Genomic DNA, 16,432 nt, shown 5'->3' on the forward strand with positions numbered 1-16,432 from the left:
CATTCAGGTTCCGAGGTTGTCGCCCGGCAACTCGAATTTTAAGCTCCCTCCAAAGATTTTCAATTGGATTCAGGTCTGGAGACTGGCTAGGCCACTCCAGAACCTTGATGTGCTTCTTCTTCAGCCACTCTTTTGTTGCTTTGGCGGTGTGCTTAGGATCGTTGTCGTGCTGAAACACCCATCCTCGAACCATCTTCAGCTTTCTCACTGAGGGAAGGCGATGTTGGTCCAGAATTCTACGATACATGGCCCCGTCCATCCTCCCCTCAATACGATGGAGTTGTCCCGTCCCCTTGGCTGAAAAGCACCCCCAAAGCATGATGTTGCCACCGCCATGCTTGACGGTGGGGATGGTGTTCTTTAGGTTGTACTCGGTGTTCTTTGCCCTCCAAACACGACAAGTTGAGTTGAGGCCAAAAAGTTCTATTTTGGTCTCATCTGACCACATCACCTTATTCCAGGCCTCTTCTGAGTCGTCCAGGTGCTGAATGGCAAACTTCATGCGGGCCTGTACATGTTTCTTCTTGAGCAGGGGGACCTTGCGTGCGTGGCAGGATTTCAATTCATGACGGCGTAGTGTGTTACCAACCGTTTCTTTTGCAACCGTGGTCCCAGCTGCCTTCAGTTGATTCATCAGTTCCCCCCTTGTGGTTTTGGGATGATTCCTCACCATTCGCATGATCAGGGAGACCCCACGAGGTGAGATCTTGTGTGGAGGCCCAGACCGAGGGAGGTTGGCGGTGGTGTGGTGCTTCTTCCATTTCCTGATAACTGCACCGACAGTTGATCTTTTCTCTCCAAGTTGCTTTCCGATTCTCCTGTAGCCCATCCCAGCCTTGTGCAGATCAACAATCCAGTCTCCAGACCTGAATCCCATTGACAATCTTTGGAGGGAGCTTAAAATTCGAGTTGCCGGGCGACAACCTCGGAACCTGAATGATTTGGAGGCTGTCTGTCTGCAGGGAGGAGTGGGCCAACATCCCTGCCGAAATGTGCACAAAGCTTGTCACCAACTATAAAAAACGTTTGACATCTGTGCTGGCCAATAATGGCTTTTCTACAAAATATTAACATACTGTTTGTCCAGGGGTTCAAATACTTGTTTTTCCTCATCAGACGGTTATCAATTTTTATAAATTCATATGATGTGAATTTCTGGAATTTTTTGGGGGATTCTGTCTCTCACTGTTAGAATGTACATATGATTAAAATAGTAGATCGTTGCATTCTTTGTAAGTGAGCAAACCTGCAAAATCAGCAAGGGGTCAAATACTTATTTCCCCCACTGTATATATATATATATATATATATATATATATATATATATATATATATATATATATATATATATAATTGCTATTATAATTATTATAACTATTGCATATAATTTTTCTCATCAGCAAACAACAACGATACATTTACAATGGAGAAGAATTTATTCAGGAAACTTCTCACCGAAGACAGAGAATGTGGAAAAACAACAATAAATATCCAACATGAGCAGCAAAATCTGAATATATGTTTCCTAGAAAAAAAACAGTAGTATGCTTTTTTGTTGTTGTAAATATTTGTATTAGTTTCTGCTAAGGCCAGCAATGAAATACAGCAGCAATGCTATAAATCAAGTTTACAGAATTCCTAACAGCATGTAAAGTAAATAAACCAGCAAATGTAAACAAAAAAGACACAATCTGATGTTATCCGAGTATCTTATTTTTAATTACCGCTTACATACAAAACAGCTCAAAAGAGCCCAAAGAAGGCAGTAAGTTAAAGTATTAAGGAACACAAAATACAATGGTCAAGGTTAAAATACAAGAATCGTCATTTTCATAAGATTCAATGGATCCATGCAAGCCTCCTCGTTTTTTTCACGTTATTTCCGTTTTAAAACTTCATGTTACAGTCTGGATGTTAGAAACATCAATAAGCACATTAGGCACGTTGATGCTCAAGGCACAGCACGTTTTTTTTTTTTTTTTAATTATTATTATTTTTTGCATTCAGCAGTACACCTCCCAAAACACTTAAGACACAGCATTTGAAATCTACTTTTCACTTTTTACAAACCTGTTTTGCCCAACAAGTAATTAACAATGCAACATGAACACAACTTTTATTCAATATAAATTAATTTGTAAAAGCCCTTGGGTGACTCTTGGGCTCTACACTTTTATAGTGTTTTGTCATAACCCTGTAATGTGGTAACAACCAGTAAGACCAATATAGTGACAATATATGAACCACTTTTTAACACAAAGCTTAAAGATTGTCTGCAAAACTCCATAAAATCAACACAAAACACTTGTACATTATTTATACTGAGCTCATTATTTTCTGAGACAAATGTCAAGTTGCAAATGCAAATTTTACTCAATTGAATGAACTATTAACATTTTCATGGTGACTTGTTTAGTTATTTTTTCAAACCTTCCAACAGTCAGCTTGGTGATCAGAACTGTAATAATGAGACTTTTCTGAGAATATTATTGTCCTGGTACTCAATTTGTCATACATTCCCTTCCCTACTAATTACCCTTACCAATTAATCATAAATGATTTGGTGGTCTTAAACATTCAAATGTGGCTATAGAAGAACATAAGGAGAATCATTTTAATGATAGTCTTCTCACACTTGCCACACTCACAGGCCACCACTTTAGGGGCACCCCCTCAAAAGAACTGTACGAACAAAAGATCTCTGTTCAGTTCCTCACCGTTAGAAAATACAACCACAATAATAAATATGTTTTTACCTCATTACTTTAACAACAGTTTCAATCAAAACTCAGCATTGTTGCCTTGTGAAGTAGCTCATGTGTTAGAGTTTGTTCAGGTGTACCAATTCAAGCCTGTGAGTTTATGGGATGATTTCTTTTTCCTAACAAATGATATTTTAGAGATAATGATCTGTAAACAAAGTTACTGATAGTGCTATGGAAAATAAAAAAAAGGCATATTTATAGTACATGTTCAACATGTAATATTCTGTGCAGCTGACTAATTTATAAGACCTGTGATTAAACCATGTGGTTGTCAAGAATTAGCCATATTAACATCATACATTTTATTCTATCTGCAATACAGCTAGAGTTTGTTTACAAATGTTACACATAGACAATCTGACTGTGCTTTCTGTGTGATTTTAATTGGAACGCATGTGTGCTTGCAAAGCTGTAGAATAAAGTCCGCCCCCCATAAATATGCATAAACTTGATTCAATAGAACATGTAATACTATGTTCCGATTGAGATACGTGCTTACTCTCTAACACATTGACGGTGGTCTTTTAAACCTCAGTGACCTTATTGATCTGCCCCGACAACTGCTCCGCCACCTTCTCTTCTTTCACTTCTTTCTGTTGTGGCACTAGTTCATCTCCATCATCAACGCTGAGGTCCAGCCGCAGGTTATCAAGAGTCTGGCGAATTGTCAGAGTCTCCTTTCGCCTAAACAGGGCGAATACACAATTGTACTTTTTTCGTTTGTTTCAAAACGTGTAGAACAGACGTATAAACCAAGCGGCTACAACATTTTGACACATGGACAAAATTGTTCCTCTCTGTGAATGAAACATACTTTGTTTGCAGGTGTTGGTCAAGCAGCTGTCTCTGAAGCCGTCCGTTAGATTCTCTTTCCTCAGCCAGTTCCCGTTGACAGTGACGGAGTTGAGCGTCCCTCCTGCCGGCCTCCTCCTCGCCCTCGTTCAGCTGACGTTTCAGTGAGCGGATTCTCTGGGCCAACTGCATGACCAATCACAGAGAAATTGAGCATGTGTAAAAGAGAGTGAGTAGGTCTTGACTAAAGTATGTTGGAACTAGAATTAGACACATCTTTGGTAAAGCCAGCACAATATAATGAGATACAATCGAAGAGCCAATCCTGAGTGTTATTAGTTAGTATTTTGGTGGTTGTATTTGCAGTGGTTTCCAACTGCAGTCATGCCATGTGGTGTTTGCTGGTGGTTACTTTATCAAGTGAGAAATTATAGTGCCACATATACTGCATGTTGGAAGTTTGGAATGGCAAAGAAGTATGTTAGAGGAGGACATATATGAGGGTAGGAGAACAGTGGAGAGGTAATATGCAGGTATAACAGAGGTGGAGTGCACATCAGAGTTCTGCTTAAAGCCCCTTCCTCTTTGCAAATGTCATTGATAGGCTGACAGACAAGGTCAGACTGGAATTCCAACGACCATGTTGTTTACAGAAGCAGTACTTTAGTTGCATAGGATCAACAGTTTAGATTGGAGAGCAATGGTGAGTGCAAAGAACAAACAGGTCCAATCTGGTTGGAATGGGTCAAGTGTGTTACACGTATATGACGGACTCTACTAAGGTGAAGGGGAAATAATTTTTCAGACAGTGGTGAGACAAGACAAAAGAAAAAAGAACTGTCAAAATATCAGACTCATCTTTTGAAATAAAGCAGTGCATAACTGTTAATGTGTGTTTGGGCATGTGTGTGTGTGTGTGTGTGGTTGCGTTACCAGGTCATTCTGCTCAGCAGCTATCCTGTGCTCTTCCTCCATCTGATCGTTCAGCTCACTGATCTTCCTCTCCAGCTTACCAATGGTGTTCGAAAGAACGGCTTTGTTCCTGTTCATAAGACAAATTTAAAATAGGAATCACATAAAGCTCTAGCCACATGCAAACACACAATTGATGCAATTCTTTTAGGGCGATAAAAATCCATTGGTACCTTTCTGCGGTTATCAGAAGGTTCTCCAGCTCTTTGACACGACTTTCTGTCTTGGAGATGACATCCTCCAAAGGTTTGGTGCTCTCAAACGCATCCAACTCCAAACGTAGATCACGATACTTCAGATAGACACAGAGATTTTTGGTAATGACTTGCCTGAAGCACACACATATATAGCCCCACACACACACACCTGTCTCTCAATGATGGCCTTCTCTGTTTCCAGTTGGTCGTTCAGATCTTTCTCCTGAATGAGTTTCAGCTGCAGCTGCTCAGTCTGCAATGTGTGAAGATAAAAGAAAATTCCATTCACCAGAGCAAATACAATATAATAAATGGTGAACTTCTTTCCATGTGTGCAGTTTGTGTACCTGTTCAATAGTTCTCTTGTGCTTGGCGGCCCATCTCTGCTCACTATCATGCAGCTCCTCAACATCAGTTTCTAGGTCAATCAATTTCTCCTAAGAGTAAGAAATAAATAACAAGTTGCTACACGACAAACCTTTTCAAACTAACTGTGTTGCGTTTATGACATGACCTCATCGACAGAACACACCGATGTTATAAAGAAATGGGACAGATTAAATATGCTCAGAAATAGCCACATGATGAATTTTAATTCTAGTGGACATCTTAGTTTTGAATCATTAGGTCATGCATGAACAGAATGTCAGCAGAATCTCGTGTCACTGTGCATGGCATCACACTGAATCTGATGTGTATTAATTACATCAAACATAAAAGTGATCAGAATACCTGGGCCTGCTTGAGTTGTTTTGCCAGGTCCTCTTTGGTCTGGATGGTGGTCTGCAGCTCCATCTGGAGGTCATCCACTGTCCTCTCCGCCTGCTTGCACTGCAGCTGGAGTCTCTCTCTCAGCTGGATCTCCTCCTCCAGCGTCTGTTCCTTGTCTATCAGCTTACCAGACACCTGTATCACATTATCACGCACAAGTAATATGGTAGTTATAGTAGCTAGCTTTTCATGTCCAGTAAGTAGTACATGGTGACTCACATCTCCCTGGAGCCTGACGACAAGGGCCTGGAGTCTCTGCAGCTCCTGCTCCTTCTCCAGCAAAGACTCTTCCAATTCTTCCATCCTCAACTGGGCATCCTGACGCAATTTCTGCTGAAGATTCAACTCTGCTGCAGATTGGGAAGACATCTGCAGGGCATCGGCCAGCTAGAGACACAAGTCACACATATCCGGATGTCAATTTTCATTTTTAGTATAATGGTAGTAATTGAGTAAGGGTGGACTTATATAAAATCTATTTGGCATATAGAGGTAACAATGCAACTCCATACCAATAATTTATATTAGTTGAATTTAAACTAGTTTTATGTTACGCCAATACTGTGTAACTTAAAACATATTTAAATTTGTTCTGAACAACAAGATATCGTACATAACTGAACAGTTGAAAATCTATACTGATACAGAGTGTTGACTTCATTTCTTTTTATTGCTTAGATATTATTCAATTTATTTTGACTGGACCTTTTAACATCACCATTCGCAAATTCATTCAAGACCATTCCAACACAAGTCTCAGATTTCTGGCTCAAGAAAGATTCTTTCCCTTAATAACCAGAAAACAATGATATGAGCAAGGTATCCAAAGCCCAAACTAATACTGCAAGTGTCCAATCAGACTGGGATGTCAATCCACAACAGTCTTTTTGACATATTTTATTCCAAAATAATCTCCATAATAATTTTGGTTTGTGGATGTTGAAAGCCAGCTGATTGACAATGAGAGATAAAAATGGATAAAATGGCTACGATTGTGTCTTTAAGTTGTTACTGCACCTCTGTCTCCAGTCGGAGAACAGTGCTGCTGAGTTCAGACGTCTTCTTGCTTTTGGTCTCTTTGTCCACCTCCAGTTCCTCCAGTTCTCTCTCGGCCAGCCATAACTTCTCTGCCAGACTCTGAGAGTGCAGCGTCTGCTTCTCAAGGCTCTCCTACACGCGCACACACAAAATTATTCATTCTCTTTACTCTTTAAACATAAAACTATCTTATTTGCTTGGATTCAATTGAACAGATCTGTAGAGATTAATACCAGCACAATCAGTACAAAGTAGTTCACATGGCGTTCAAGTGTACCTCAGCATCCTGAATCTTGTTTTTAAGAGATTGCTGGAGGAAGCCAAAGGCGTACTCCTGAGTATTAGCCTCCACCATCATGTCGCGGGCCTGCTTCACCTCCATCTGCACCAGTGACCATCAGTCGGTCAGTCAGTCACCACAATTGTCCGTCGAATCACATTTTCATTTTGTACCTCCATCTCTCTCTGCTTATCGACCAAAGCCTGATGGGTTCGCTCCATCTCTATCATCTGCTCTCTCATTCGTTTAATTTCATTGGCCAGTTGAGTGTTGGTCCTCAGTAGGTCTTCGTTATTCACCAGCAAACCACGCATTTCAAATCTGAAGACAAAGGAAACGATGGGTCGATTTTTATTTATTAAATAGGAGTATATGAAGTGACGAGCTTGGTCACCAAATGTTATTATACAGCTATTATAAAACAAACGAAGACATTCATGCTGACAGTTGGATGACATCACCTGATCTGGTTCCTCTCTTTTTCCATCTCCACACTCTCGGCCTCGAGGAACTGGTTCCGCTGGAGAGGACATGATTTTTTGTTAGACCTCAAATACAGCAAACACCAGGAAAATGGTGCAGTGTGTTTTCAAATGAAAAATGTTGTATGATACAAATTTAACACTGTGACTGCAGGATGTGTTACCTTCAAAGATCAAAAATATTAGAATCACCTCTCAATGTGATGAAGCGTATTTTAAAATGCTTTAAATCAATTTTTTTTTCGTATAATGAATATTCTGATTGAGATTAGGCCCACCTTCTGACAGTTATCCAACTGCTTGGTCAATTCTTCAATAAAGTCTTTTCTACTGAGGCCTCCCAGAGTGGCACTACGCATGGTGTAGTGGGTTGATATCACCTACAGCAAGGGAGATGCATATTATCATGACAAGAACTAAAATCTTAGTTCACATTGAGCGTGTTTCTTCAGAAGCATACAGGGTTAGGAACGTCGTTTCTCCTCTTCAACAGAGAATCGTAGGCAGAATATTGCCTGCGAGAGGGCATGAGAGGCACAGGACTGTCACTGCGACTGTTGAAGGTGTGCAGGTTCAATTCTGATGTGGCCGGAGATATTCCACTCTGGATGAAGAAAAAAGTGACATTAAGTCCTCAGACCTCCTTGAAATTTAGGTCATGGTGGAAAACTTTGCTTCCAAGGTTGTGGGAACAGTGCTCTTTTAGGTACGTATTGCTCAAAGCATGTTTGCTGTGTGATTTGAGCTGAAATGTAACTAACCTTAAAGTCATTTGCTCGGTATAGGGGGTTATAATCAGCAAATGCGTTCACATTCATGGTATAGGGACTGTTGAATACTCGAGTGCTTTCAACAAAAAGTGTCTGAAAAAAAAACACATGCACATACAATTGTTATATGGTAGGTTTTTGACTTTCTACATTTTTCATCGAATATTGTATGTCTACATTTCTATTCATGGGAAAATGTTTCTACATTGCACTGGGAAAATGGATGAACGGGAATAGCCAGAGAACATGTTGTGTATTTCTACCAAAAGATGGCAGTGTTTGACAACAAGTTAGTAGTGTGACGGTTAGAAAAATAACGTCGAATAACCCATCCATCTATTCTATACTGCTTGTCTTCTTGGGCGGCCCATCAAACCTGACCGCTGAGAATCCTAAACTGGTCCACAATCAGATTCAGTCAGTTCAAACACTTACATTAACACTTTGCAAGTTTTTTAGAATTCGAATATCTGAATAAAACTCTTGCTAAAGAGCATTGAAATACAGGACAGGGTTATTGTTGTTAATAAAAACTAACAAAATAAGTAAAAGGAAAATTACATTAATATGCTTTAAAAAAATATTATTGGCAAATACTAACATATGTTATCAAAACTGAAAACTACTATAATGAAGCATTTTTGAGAACAATAACTAATAAAAACTATAACGAACTTGCTTTCAGCAGCCCCACCCACCCGATCAGTTTCTAAGTCCCGCGAGGCGACTGACTCCATGGACCCTTGGAAGTTGTTGACCCCCGGCCGAGTGGTCTCCCACCGGGACAGCCTGGGGCCGTCCTCCCCCGACGACCCTCCACCTCCCGAACCATCTGCATCCTTGCTACTCAAGCCGTTGGTCTTCAGATCGTTGTCGAGGAACAGCTGATATTTGGGGCTGGGTCGCACAACTCGGGGAGTGGCGGGTTCTTCTTCTGACAGGCTGTCCGACTGCTTGTTTGATTCATTTTCAGGCTCCTGGAAAAAAAAAAAAAGAGGATCCATTTCAGTCATCATATGTCTGGATGAACATTTTATCAAGCACAATGTTGCTGATGTTGTTCAGCTAAAATGAACACAGTTGCAATTCTTTCTAATTCGTTCATACATAGTCCGACTGCAGGACCTTTGTTATGGGGCTGAATTCCTTCTCATGGAGATCCTAACAAATTCAGTCATAGATAAACAGAAAGCCTGCTTTATGAAAACAGCAGTATGCCACTGCTTGTATAGGCACAAACAGGGAATAGGGATTAGAGCGCTCATAAATGGATAGTCAGCTATGAACTGAAATTTAAGAATGCACCTAAAATGCACTTTTAACCCTTGGGAGGCTTCAGATCTTCTCAGATGGAAGTACTGTAGTGGGATTTGAGTGTCACAAAAGAGTTACAGAGAGACTGGAAGACTAGTCACTGAAAGGTATTGATGTAGATGTTAGGTTTATCCCCCCAAAAAAAACCTAAATATCCCTAACATTTTGTGAGTAGGATGAATTTTAATTTAAAAACTATCCAAAATCAAAAAATGCACACACATAAAATAAAGGGAGCTGCAACTTTGTGACTTCACCTGGCATTAGGGCTTTTGAAAAATATTATTCTAACATAGATTTTATATTGAAATTAATTTTCTGATGCTTTTAATTGTTTAACAAGATCAATTTGCCTTTGAGACGAGAATAAAAATAATGTCATTTAACTACAATATGCATCATTTGTCTCTAAGCTACAATAAATTGATGCTTTGCCACAAACATTGATTCAACAAAACTCCAATCAGGATCTTCAAATCACAAGGTCCATTTTACCACATCATATCATGCAACAAAATCAGTCATTTGCAGATAATCTACAATATAAACAAATCTACAGGAAGGACAGAGGTGAGGAAAGACAGATTCTAAAGTTATTTGATCAGTTTGATTACTAAAGACATGCTTGCAATTTCCTTTGTCCATGACACTTACTGCATAGACTTTCTTTTTAAATCGTGCATTTCAAGAACATGCAGTGCCATGCTGTCATTTTGTCTTCAAGCGGAGAAAAACACGAGCTTTTCCCGTGCAAGATTTTTTTTTTTTTTTTGCTTACCGATCCCATGCCTGAGTCCGCCACCGAATCTCTACCAGAGTCTGACGTTTTGTTTGAATCTGTCCTCTGACTGCTGCCTCCTACTGGACAATCAATTTTTGCAGTTATCTGGCTAATTCCAGCATCTTTCTGAGCAGATCCATCAGATCGCTGAATTTCCTTCTTCAATAGAGGGGTCACAGAAATGCTTGGCAGCAGACTGTCTCGACCGATAACGGTCGGACTCAACTTGGACTTAGGAGGCAGTAATTTCTGAGAAGAAGTGAACTTTTGAGTTCTTCCTGTTCCTGAATAAAGACTCAAAGAAGAGCTGAGATACAAGTCCTGCTCTGGACCAGAGAATTTACTGATAAGGTCTTTGATGCTGCCGGCTCGCTGCAGATTTGAGAGGCCTGCTTTCCTCTGACTGGCTCTCCAGTTCTGTTCTGCTTCTTCTTTGTTGGCTGTCTGCTGCGGACTAAGTGGCGATTGGGAGGAAGAAGACTCAGGTGTATGCTGAAAGAGTCCAAAACAATAACAATCCGCCAAAATCAAGTTAAGGAGGAGTAGCAAACAACACTGCGCAGCATTTGAAGTGCAGGCCACAACCATCAGACAGTTTTTAATAAGTTAGCTTCAGTATTATTCTGTGTGTGTTTCCAATGAAGATTTGCACATAAAAAAATAAAATAATGTTTTTTAATTATAATGCGATTTGCTGGAGAGCAGATCAGATTGTGACACTGCACATGTGTGAGTCAATGATTTATTATTTCAACTTTACATATATAAAAATTTAGGGTTAAGTGTTCATTCTTGGCCACCTGCTTTAAGTAATACTCTCTCATAATTTCCCCCAAATTTTGTGTTGCTTGTTACGGTTTTGCTGTATGTACACTTAATATAAAGTTTATTTTGGCACTGGTTGGATCTTGAATGAATTTCCATTATCTATCATGAGAAAAGTTGATTCAGAATTTTGGCAAATCAGTCAACCAACCTCCGACAATATTTGAAATACTACTATTTAAATACAATTTCCATTATTTTCAGACAAAAAAAAGAGTTTTAGAGTTCAACCTCAGATGTTGCACCCTATTGAGAATTAAAAGAAGTATTGTACTAAATTGGACAATATCAAATTTCTTAACCAGAATCTCTGACTTATTCTTTCAAGCTTTACTGTTGTTTGATTGAAAAATAAATTTATAATGACATGAACCCAAAGTGTGTGCATGGGTCTTTGTGTGCGTGTGTGTGTGTGTGTGTATGCGTGCAAACGTGTATGTTCTAATCCTGACATAAATCCCTCTTGAGAAACTGCAACATCTGCTCACTCATCTAAAAACATCTCCCAGCGAAACAAACACCATACTGTCTCTCATGGAAACAATTAGATAAAAGATGTAGACTCCAAAGTCCACTTAACTTAATAACACAACAGAGAGAAGGATAAATGAATATAGCAAAAAAAAATTCGACCAACCACTTGACTAAATCTAAGTTTAATTAACAATCATGACAACAAGGCCAATGCCACTTAGAGAAATGAAGTGGCGGGAGTCCAAGGGTTTAAAGCATCGTGTGGCCTTAATCCAGCGACTGGCCTGTGTTCCGTCCCCGTGGGAAGGCGAATTGAGGCTGGGGTGGGAGAGGGGGCAAGCCCTGGAAGGACTGAAGCTGGGGGCAAAAGGGTATCTGGGGTTTGGAATCGCTGCTCAGTATTAATGTGTTTACAGGATGCAATAGGATTAGTTTGAAGCTGATTATTTTAATGTTATTATTTTCACCCAGTAAACAGAGCAATCGTTTTAACACGAACATGAATATGATTTTTTGATGTTCAGACCCTCCCCCCCTTTGAGAACACATATGTTTTTGAATGTACCCCATCCCAGTTGGCTTTGAGAGGCGAAGTCCACCCGAGACTGACAATCTCAGGCCACATATAGAGTTAACGTATATCTTACCCGCAAACAATTTAGAGTGTAATATTAATCTACAATGCATGTTTTTGGAATGTGACAGAGAAATTGAGCGACCAAAAACTCTCCAAGGATATGAAGAGCCTGGTTTTCAACACATTAAGTGTGTTGTAAGTACTGTGCGATCTATTAGTCCACATGAAGCGCCAACCAATCTCATCAAATCTTTAAAATTCATTTCCTGCCAATAATGGCTAGAGAAGTCAAATATGTATTGCTTGACCTAGGCTGGCAATTTTTTTTTTTAAATAAGACCGCATTCTATTGGGCATTTTGTGGGAAGAAATTTGTATAGCTTCAGGACCATCCCAAATCCTCCTTAGTGCATCTTGTCTAAACAACCACAGCCAGAATGCCTTGTACAGGTTGTGAAGAATCCTTCAGGCGATGTTAGTGTTTAAACTGCTGGCGAGCCCTGTTAACTGCATGTTCTGTCCTCATGTCGTACCAGCCGTGATTGGAGTGAGTCAAATTTAATTAGGTAGCAAAAGTGATGGGGATGTTTGCAGAGATTTCTTTTGATGGTCGACTTTGTTTACGAGGCACCCGCAAAAAGATTGAAGTCATCTGAACAAAGACAAAAGGAACTATAAAACCTTTTTTTGAAGTTAAAAACAATCAATTTCATCAACTGTCAGGGCTCTTCCATCTGTAGCCAAATGGACTTTTCATTATTTTGGTGTTTGTGGCCACCTGACTGATCCAAAATATATTCCAACTCATAAAATGGATTTACTAAACTGAATTGATGTTGTATCTTTTTTATCAGGTTGATTTGTGTTTTATAATATCAAATATTTTATAATATAATAGATGATATATATTACTTGTGATTGATGCTCTCAGACACTATATATATATATATATATATTTTTTAATTTATACTTACTTACAAATCACATTTAGATGTGTTGTATTTTATTGCATGCAACTCAAAATTCAAATGCTCACAGGCCATTTTTGTTTCTGTGTTCGTATACACACGTCACAATCAAGACTTTTGTTTTACTCTCTTGATGGAAACCTAATCAGTAATATTTGTTACCAACTAGGACAAAATCTGGTCAGATATGTTCTTATGCTATGTGGGAATACCGTATTTGCCGGTGTATTAGTCGACCTTTTTCGATCCAAAATCGACCGAAAAAAATCGACCTCGACTTATACACCGAGTCATAAAATTTAACTTCGTATTCATCGCTTCAAATGTGATGGTAACCAAGGCCGTTTCTCATGCATCTCATTGTGCGTGGGTGTGCATCCGTCAGGCTCATCAAACAGCGAGAAACGGAATCATTATAAAGCGTTCGTCGCATTAACACGCATCCTCAGCAACAATTTCAAATATTCTCACCTCAATAACGGACATCGAAAGCCAGGCAGCGACGATGACTGCTAGGGGGAAGTACTGGGTATTGAGCGAATGTGCGAGTCATCGCGCGTCAGGCAACGACAATAACTACCGGTACGTAAACATTCAATCGCCATGTTTAAATGAATGTCGTTGGCACTTAGAAAATATTCGCCAAACTTGGCCAGACTTCCAGGGGAAGAGGCCGAATTTTCACTTGTTCTGGCCAACCGGAGGAACCAGCCGAGGCGGACACTTTACGGCGGTTGAGTCGTTGGCACTTAGAAAATATTCGCCAAACTTGGCCGGACTTCCAGGGGAAGAGGCCGAATTTTCACTTGTGGTGGCCGACACGGGGAACCAGCCGAGGCGGACACTTTACGGCGCAAGAGCCGTTGGCACTTAGAAAATTTGAATCGGGCGGCGTGCGCGAGTGCGCGGCCCGCTGGAAGTCGAATGAGGCTCCGCGATTTCATCCGCGGTGCTTATAAAGTGCCGATCCGCCGGCCGGAGCTATTTTCGGCCACCCGGCACGTGTGCACAGCCTCCCGGCTGTGCCGGGGGGCGTGCGCGAGCTCGCCGGCTGCTGGAAGTCGAATGAGGCTCCGCGATCTCCTCCGCGGTGCTTATAAACAGCCGATCCGCTGTGCGGGAGCTATTCCCGGCCACTTGGCGCGTGCGCACGGCCTCCCGGATGTGCCGGGCGGCGTGCGCGAGCTCGCCGGCTGCTGGAAGTCGAATGAGGCTCTGCGATCTCCTCCGCGGTGCTTATAAAGAGCCGATCCGCTCGGCCGGAGCTATTTCCGGCCACTTGGCGCGTGTGCACGGCCTCCCGGTGGTGCCGGGCGGCGTGCGCGAGTGCGCTGGCCGCTGGAAGTCGAATGAGGCTCCGCGATCTCCTCCGCAGTGCTTATAAAGTGCCAATCCGCTCGGCTTGGAGCTATTTCCGGCCTCCCGGTGGTGCCGGGCGGCGTGCGCGAGCTCGCCGGCCACTGGAAGTCGAATGAGGCTCCGCGATCTCCTCTGCGGTGCTTATAAACAGCCGATCCGCTCGGCTGGAGCTATTTCCGGCCACTGCGCATGCGCCCGGCCTCCCGGAATTTGAACACATTTCGTCTATAAATTTCGCATATTTCTGATTGAATTTTGAATATAATGCAACAATTGAGCTCGACTTATACAAAGGATATATCATAAAATCGTAAATTTCCGTCGAATTTTAGGGGGTCGACTTATACACCGAGTCGACTTATACACCGGCAAATACGGTAATACAAATGATTTTACGTTCATTGGATTAAACCGATTTTACTAAGTCTATGTAATGAGATGAATCGCTAAATAATAGGTTTAATAAAGATCATTTAAACGACGATGAATTTGATTACTGTAAAGCTTAACTTCACATCAGAGCACAAATTAGGAATTTTAAATAAATGAATACATTAAATCTGGTGTTCTGATTAGGAGGCGTTCTTATTGTTTCTTGTTTTTATTATTTTGGCTCTCAGCTCACAAATAATGAACAAAAGCAATTTACAACTTTGACAGAAGGATTCCTCTGACTAAAGAAGGATATAAGATGCATGTTATTTTGTCCTTTATATACATTCTTATACTTTGAGTGCCATTAAAATATTACATGTACTTGTAATATTACACATTACATATAACGTATTGGTGTTCGTGCATGTGTGATTTGAAGGCATATGTGGTCTAAAACAAGTCCACAAATGCTGAATTTGTATCACTGACAAAGCTTTTATTAAATAGAATTTTAATATATTAAGTTGATCTCCAATCACAGTTATGTGTGATTACATGAATCTTGGCTCATTTTCTGACAGATTAAGGCAAAATAATCTGATGAACTGCTAACAAAGCCTCTCCGAGGACGGGATTGGATCATCTAGATTAGTACGAGCAAGCGTGACAGTGCGAGTTTCAGTGCCCTGAGCTGCCATTTCCACTCAACTGAACTATATGGAATCATAAGGCTTTTACGTTATAAAAAGCTATTTTGGTATTTCAATAAAAACATCAACAGGACAAATTATTCATCATTCTTTGTATAGTATGTTCTTCCTATGTCCTCCAAATCAAAATGACTAAGCTTTAGTTATGTATTTTTTGTTTTAATTTTTCTGAAGATGCATTCAATTTACCCTAACAAAATGTTGACAAAATAAGGCACATGGACTAAAAACATTCTTGTCTTTTGTCTGCAGGATTCACGGTGTTGTTTGTCTTGGCAGTCAGTTCATCGGCTCTTTGCCTTTAAGCTTCTCTCCTCAGCTCTGATGACACTTTGACAGGTTCCTCCATTTTAATAAGACTCAAAACCATCTTTTTTTTCTCCTCATCGTTACCTGTCACAACTGTGTTAGTCTATTACCATCTTTTCGGGGAAAGATGCTAAATGCGTGCGTGTGAATGCGTGTGTTTGTTTGTGTGTGAGTCAGACAGAGCCAGATGAGCAGGCAGATGTTTCCTCTGTATCTACTCCAACTGTCTAAGAAAGACTGACAACAGCTGGACCCAAGCCAGACACACACGTATGCACACACACACACATTTCATTTCGAAGACGAATTTTGTGGTTCATTTATGTAAATACAATATTACTTTAAGGCAGGGGTGTCAAACTCATTTGTTTCACGGGCCGCATTGTAGTCATAGCTTCTTTTGGAGGGCCATTATGACTGTCAACTCAAACAAATGTATGAGCACCTCATATTATATACAGTAAAAGCTACAAAACAAACTAACAAATAACTTAATTTCAAATCAGAGGAGTAAAAACTGGTCAAATATTTAACAAAAAGATATTATTAAAAGTGAGGACAATTTGCAATTCTAGTATCACACGAATTTGATGCACAGTTTGTCGTCGTGGGCCACATAAAATGATGTGGCAGGCCGTATCTGGACCCCGGGCCTTGACTTTGATGCCTGTCC

The 16,432-nt window shown here is 40.5% G+C and overlaps 1 protein-coding gene across 1 annotated transcript in view; it reads right to left on the bottom strand.

Annotated features, from left to right (window-relative positions):
• Nucleotides 1-1,417: 1,417 nt before the first annotated feature.
• The window catches only part of LOC125979986 (myosin-11), a 37,521-nt gene continuing 22,506 nt past the window's right edge, over nucleotides 1,418-16,432 (bottom strand). The window contains exons 8-24 of the mRNA XM_049738915.1: nucleotides 10,160-10,654; nucleotides 8,766-9,044; nucleotides 8,059-8,160; nucleotides 7,758-7,901; nucleotides 7,576-7,677; nucleotides 7,277-7,335; nucleotides 6,989-7,136; nucleotides 6,813-6,917; nucleotides 6,515-6,667; nucleotides 5,717-5,884; nucleotides 5,459-5,632; nucleotides 5,074-5,163; nucleotides 4,896-4,979; nucleotides 4,703-4,821; nucleotides 4,491-4,599; nucleotides 3,580-3,743; nucleotides 1,418-3,449 (exon numbers count right to left, since the gene is read on the bottom strand). Coding sequence (XP_049594872.1) covers nucleotides 3,290-3,449; nucleotides 3,580-3,743; nucleotides 4,491-4,599; nucleotides 4,703-4,821; nucleotides 4,896-4,979; nucleotides 5,074-5,163; nucleotides 5,459-5,632; nucleotides 5,717-5,884; nucleotides 6,515-6,667; nucleotides 6,813-6,917; nucleotides 6,989-7,136; nucleotides 7,277-7,335; nucleotides 7,576-7,677; nucleotides 7,758-7,901; nucleotides 8,059-8,160; nucleotides 8,766-9,044; nucleotides 10,160-10,654 — 2,655 coding nt within the window. The 3' untranslated portion in view covers nucleotides 1,418-3,289. The remainder of the gene's footprint in view (nucleotides 3,450-3,579; nucleotides 3,744-4,490; nucleotides 4,600-4,702; nucleotides 4,822-4,895; nucleotides 4,980-5,073; nucleotides 5,164-5,458; nucleotides 5,633-5,716; nucleotides 5,885-6,514; nucleotides 6,668-6,812; nucleotides 6,918-6,988; nucleotides 7,137-7,276; nucleotides 7,336-7,575; nucleotides 7,678-7,757; nucleotides 7,902-8,058; nucleotides 8,161-8,765; nucleotides 9,045-10,159; nucleotides 10,655-16,432) is intronic.

This window comes from Syngnathus scovelli, chromosome 13 (genome assembly GCF_024217435.2).
Source record: "Syngnathus scovelli strain Florida chromosome 13, RoL_Ssco_1.2, whole genome shotgun sequence".
NCBI lineage: Eukaryota > Metazoa > Chordata > Actinopteri > Syngnathiformes > Syngnathidae > Syngnathus > Syngnathus scovelli.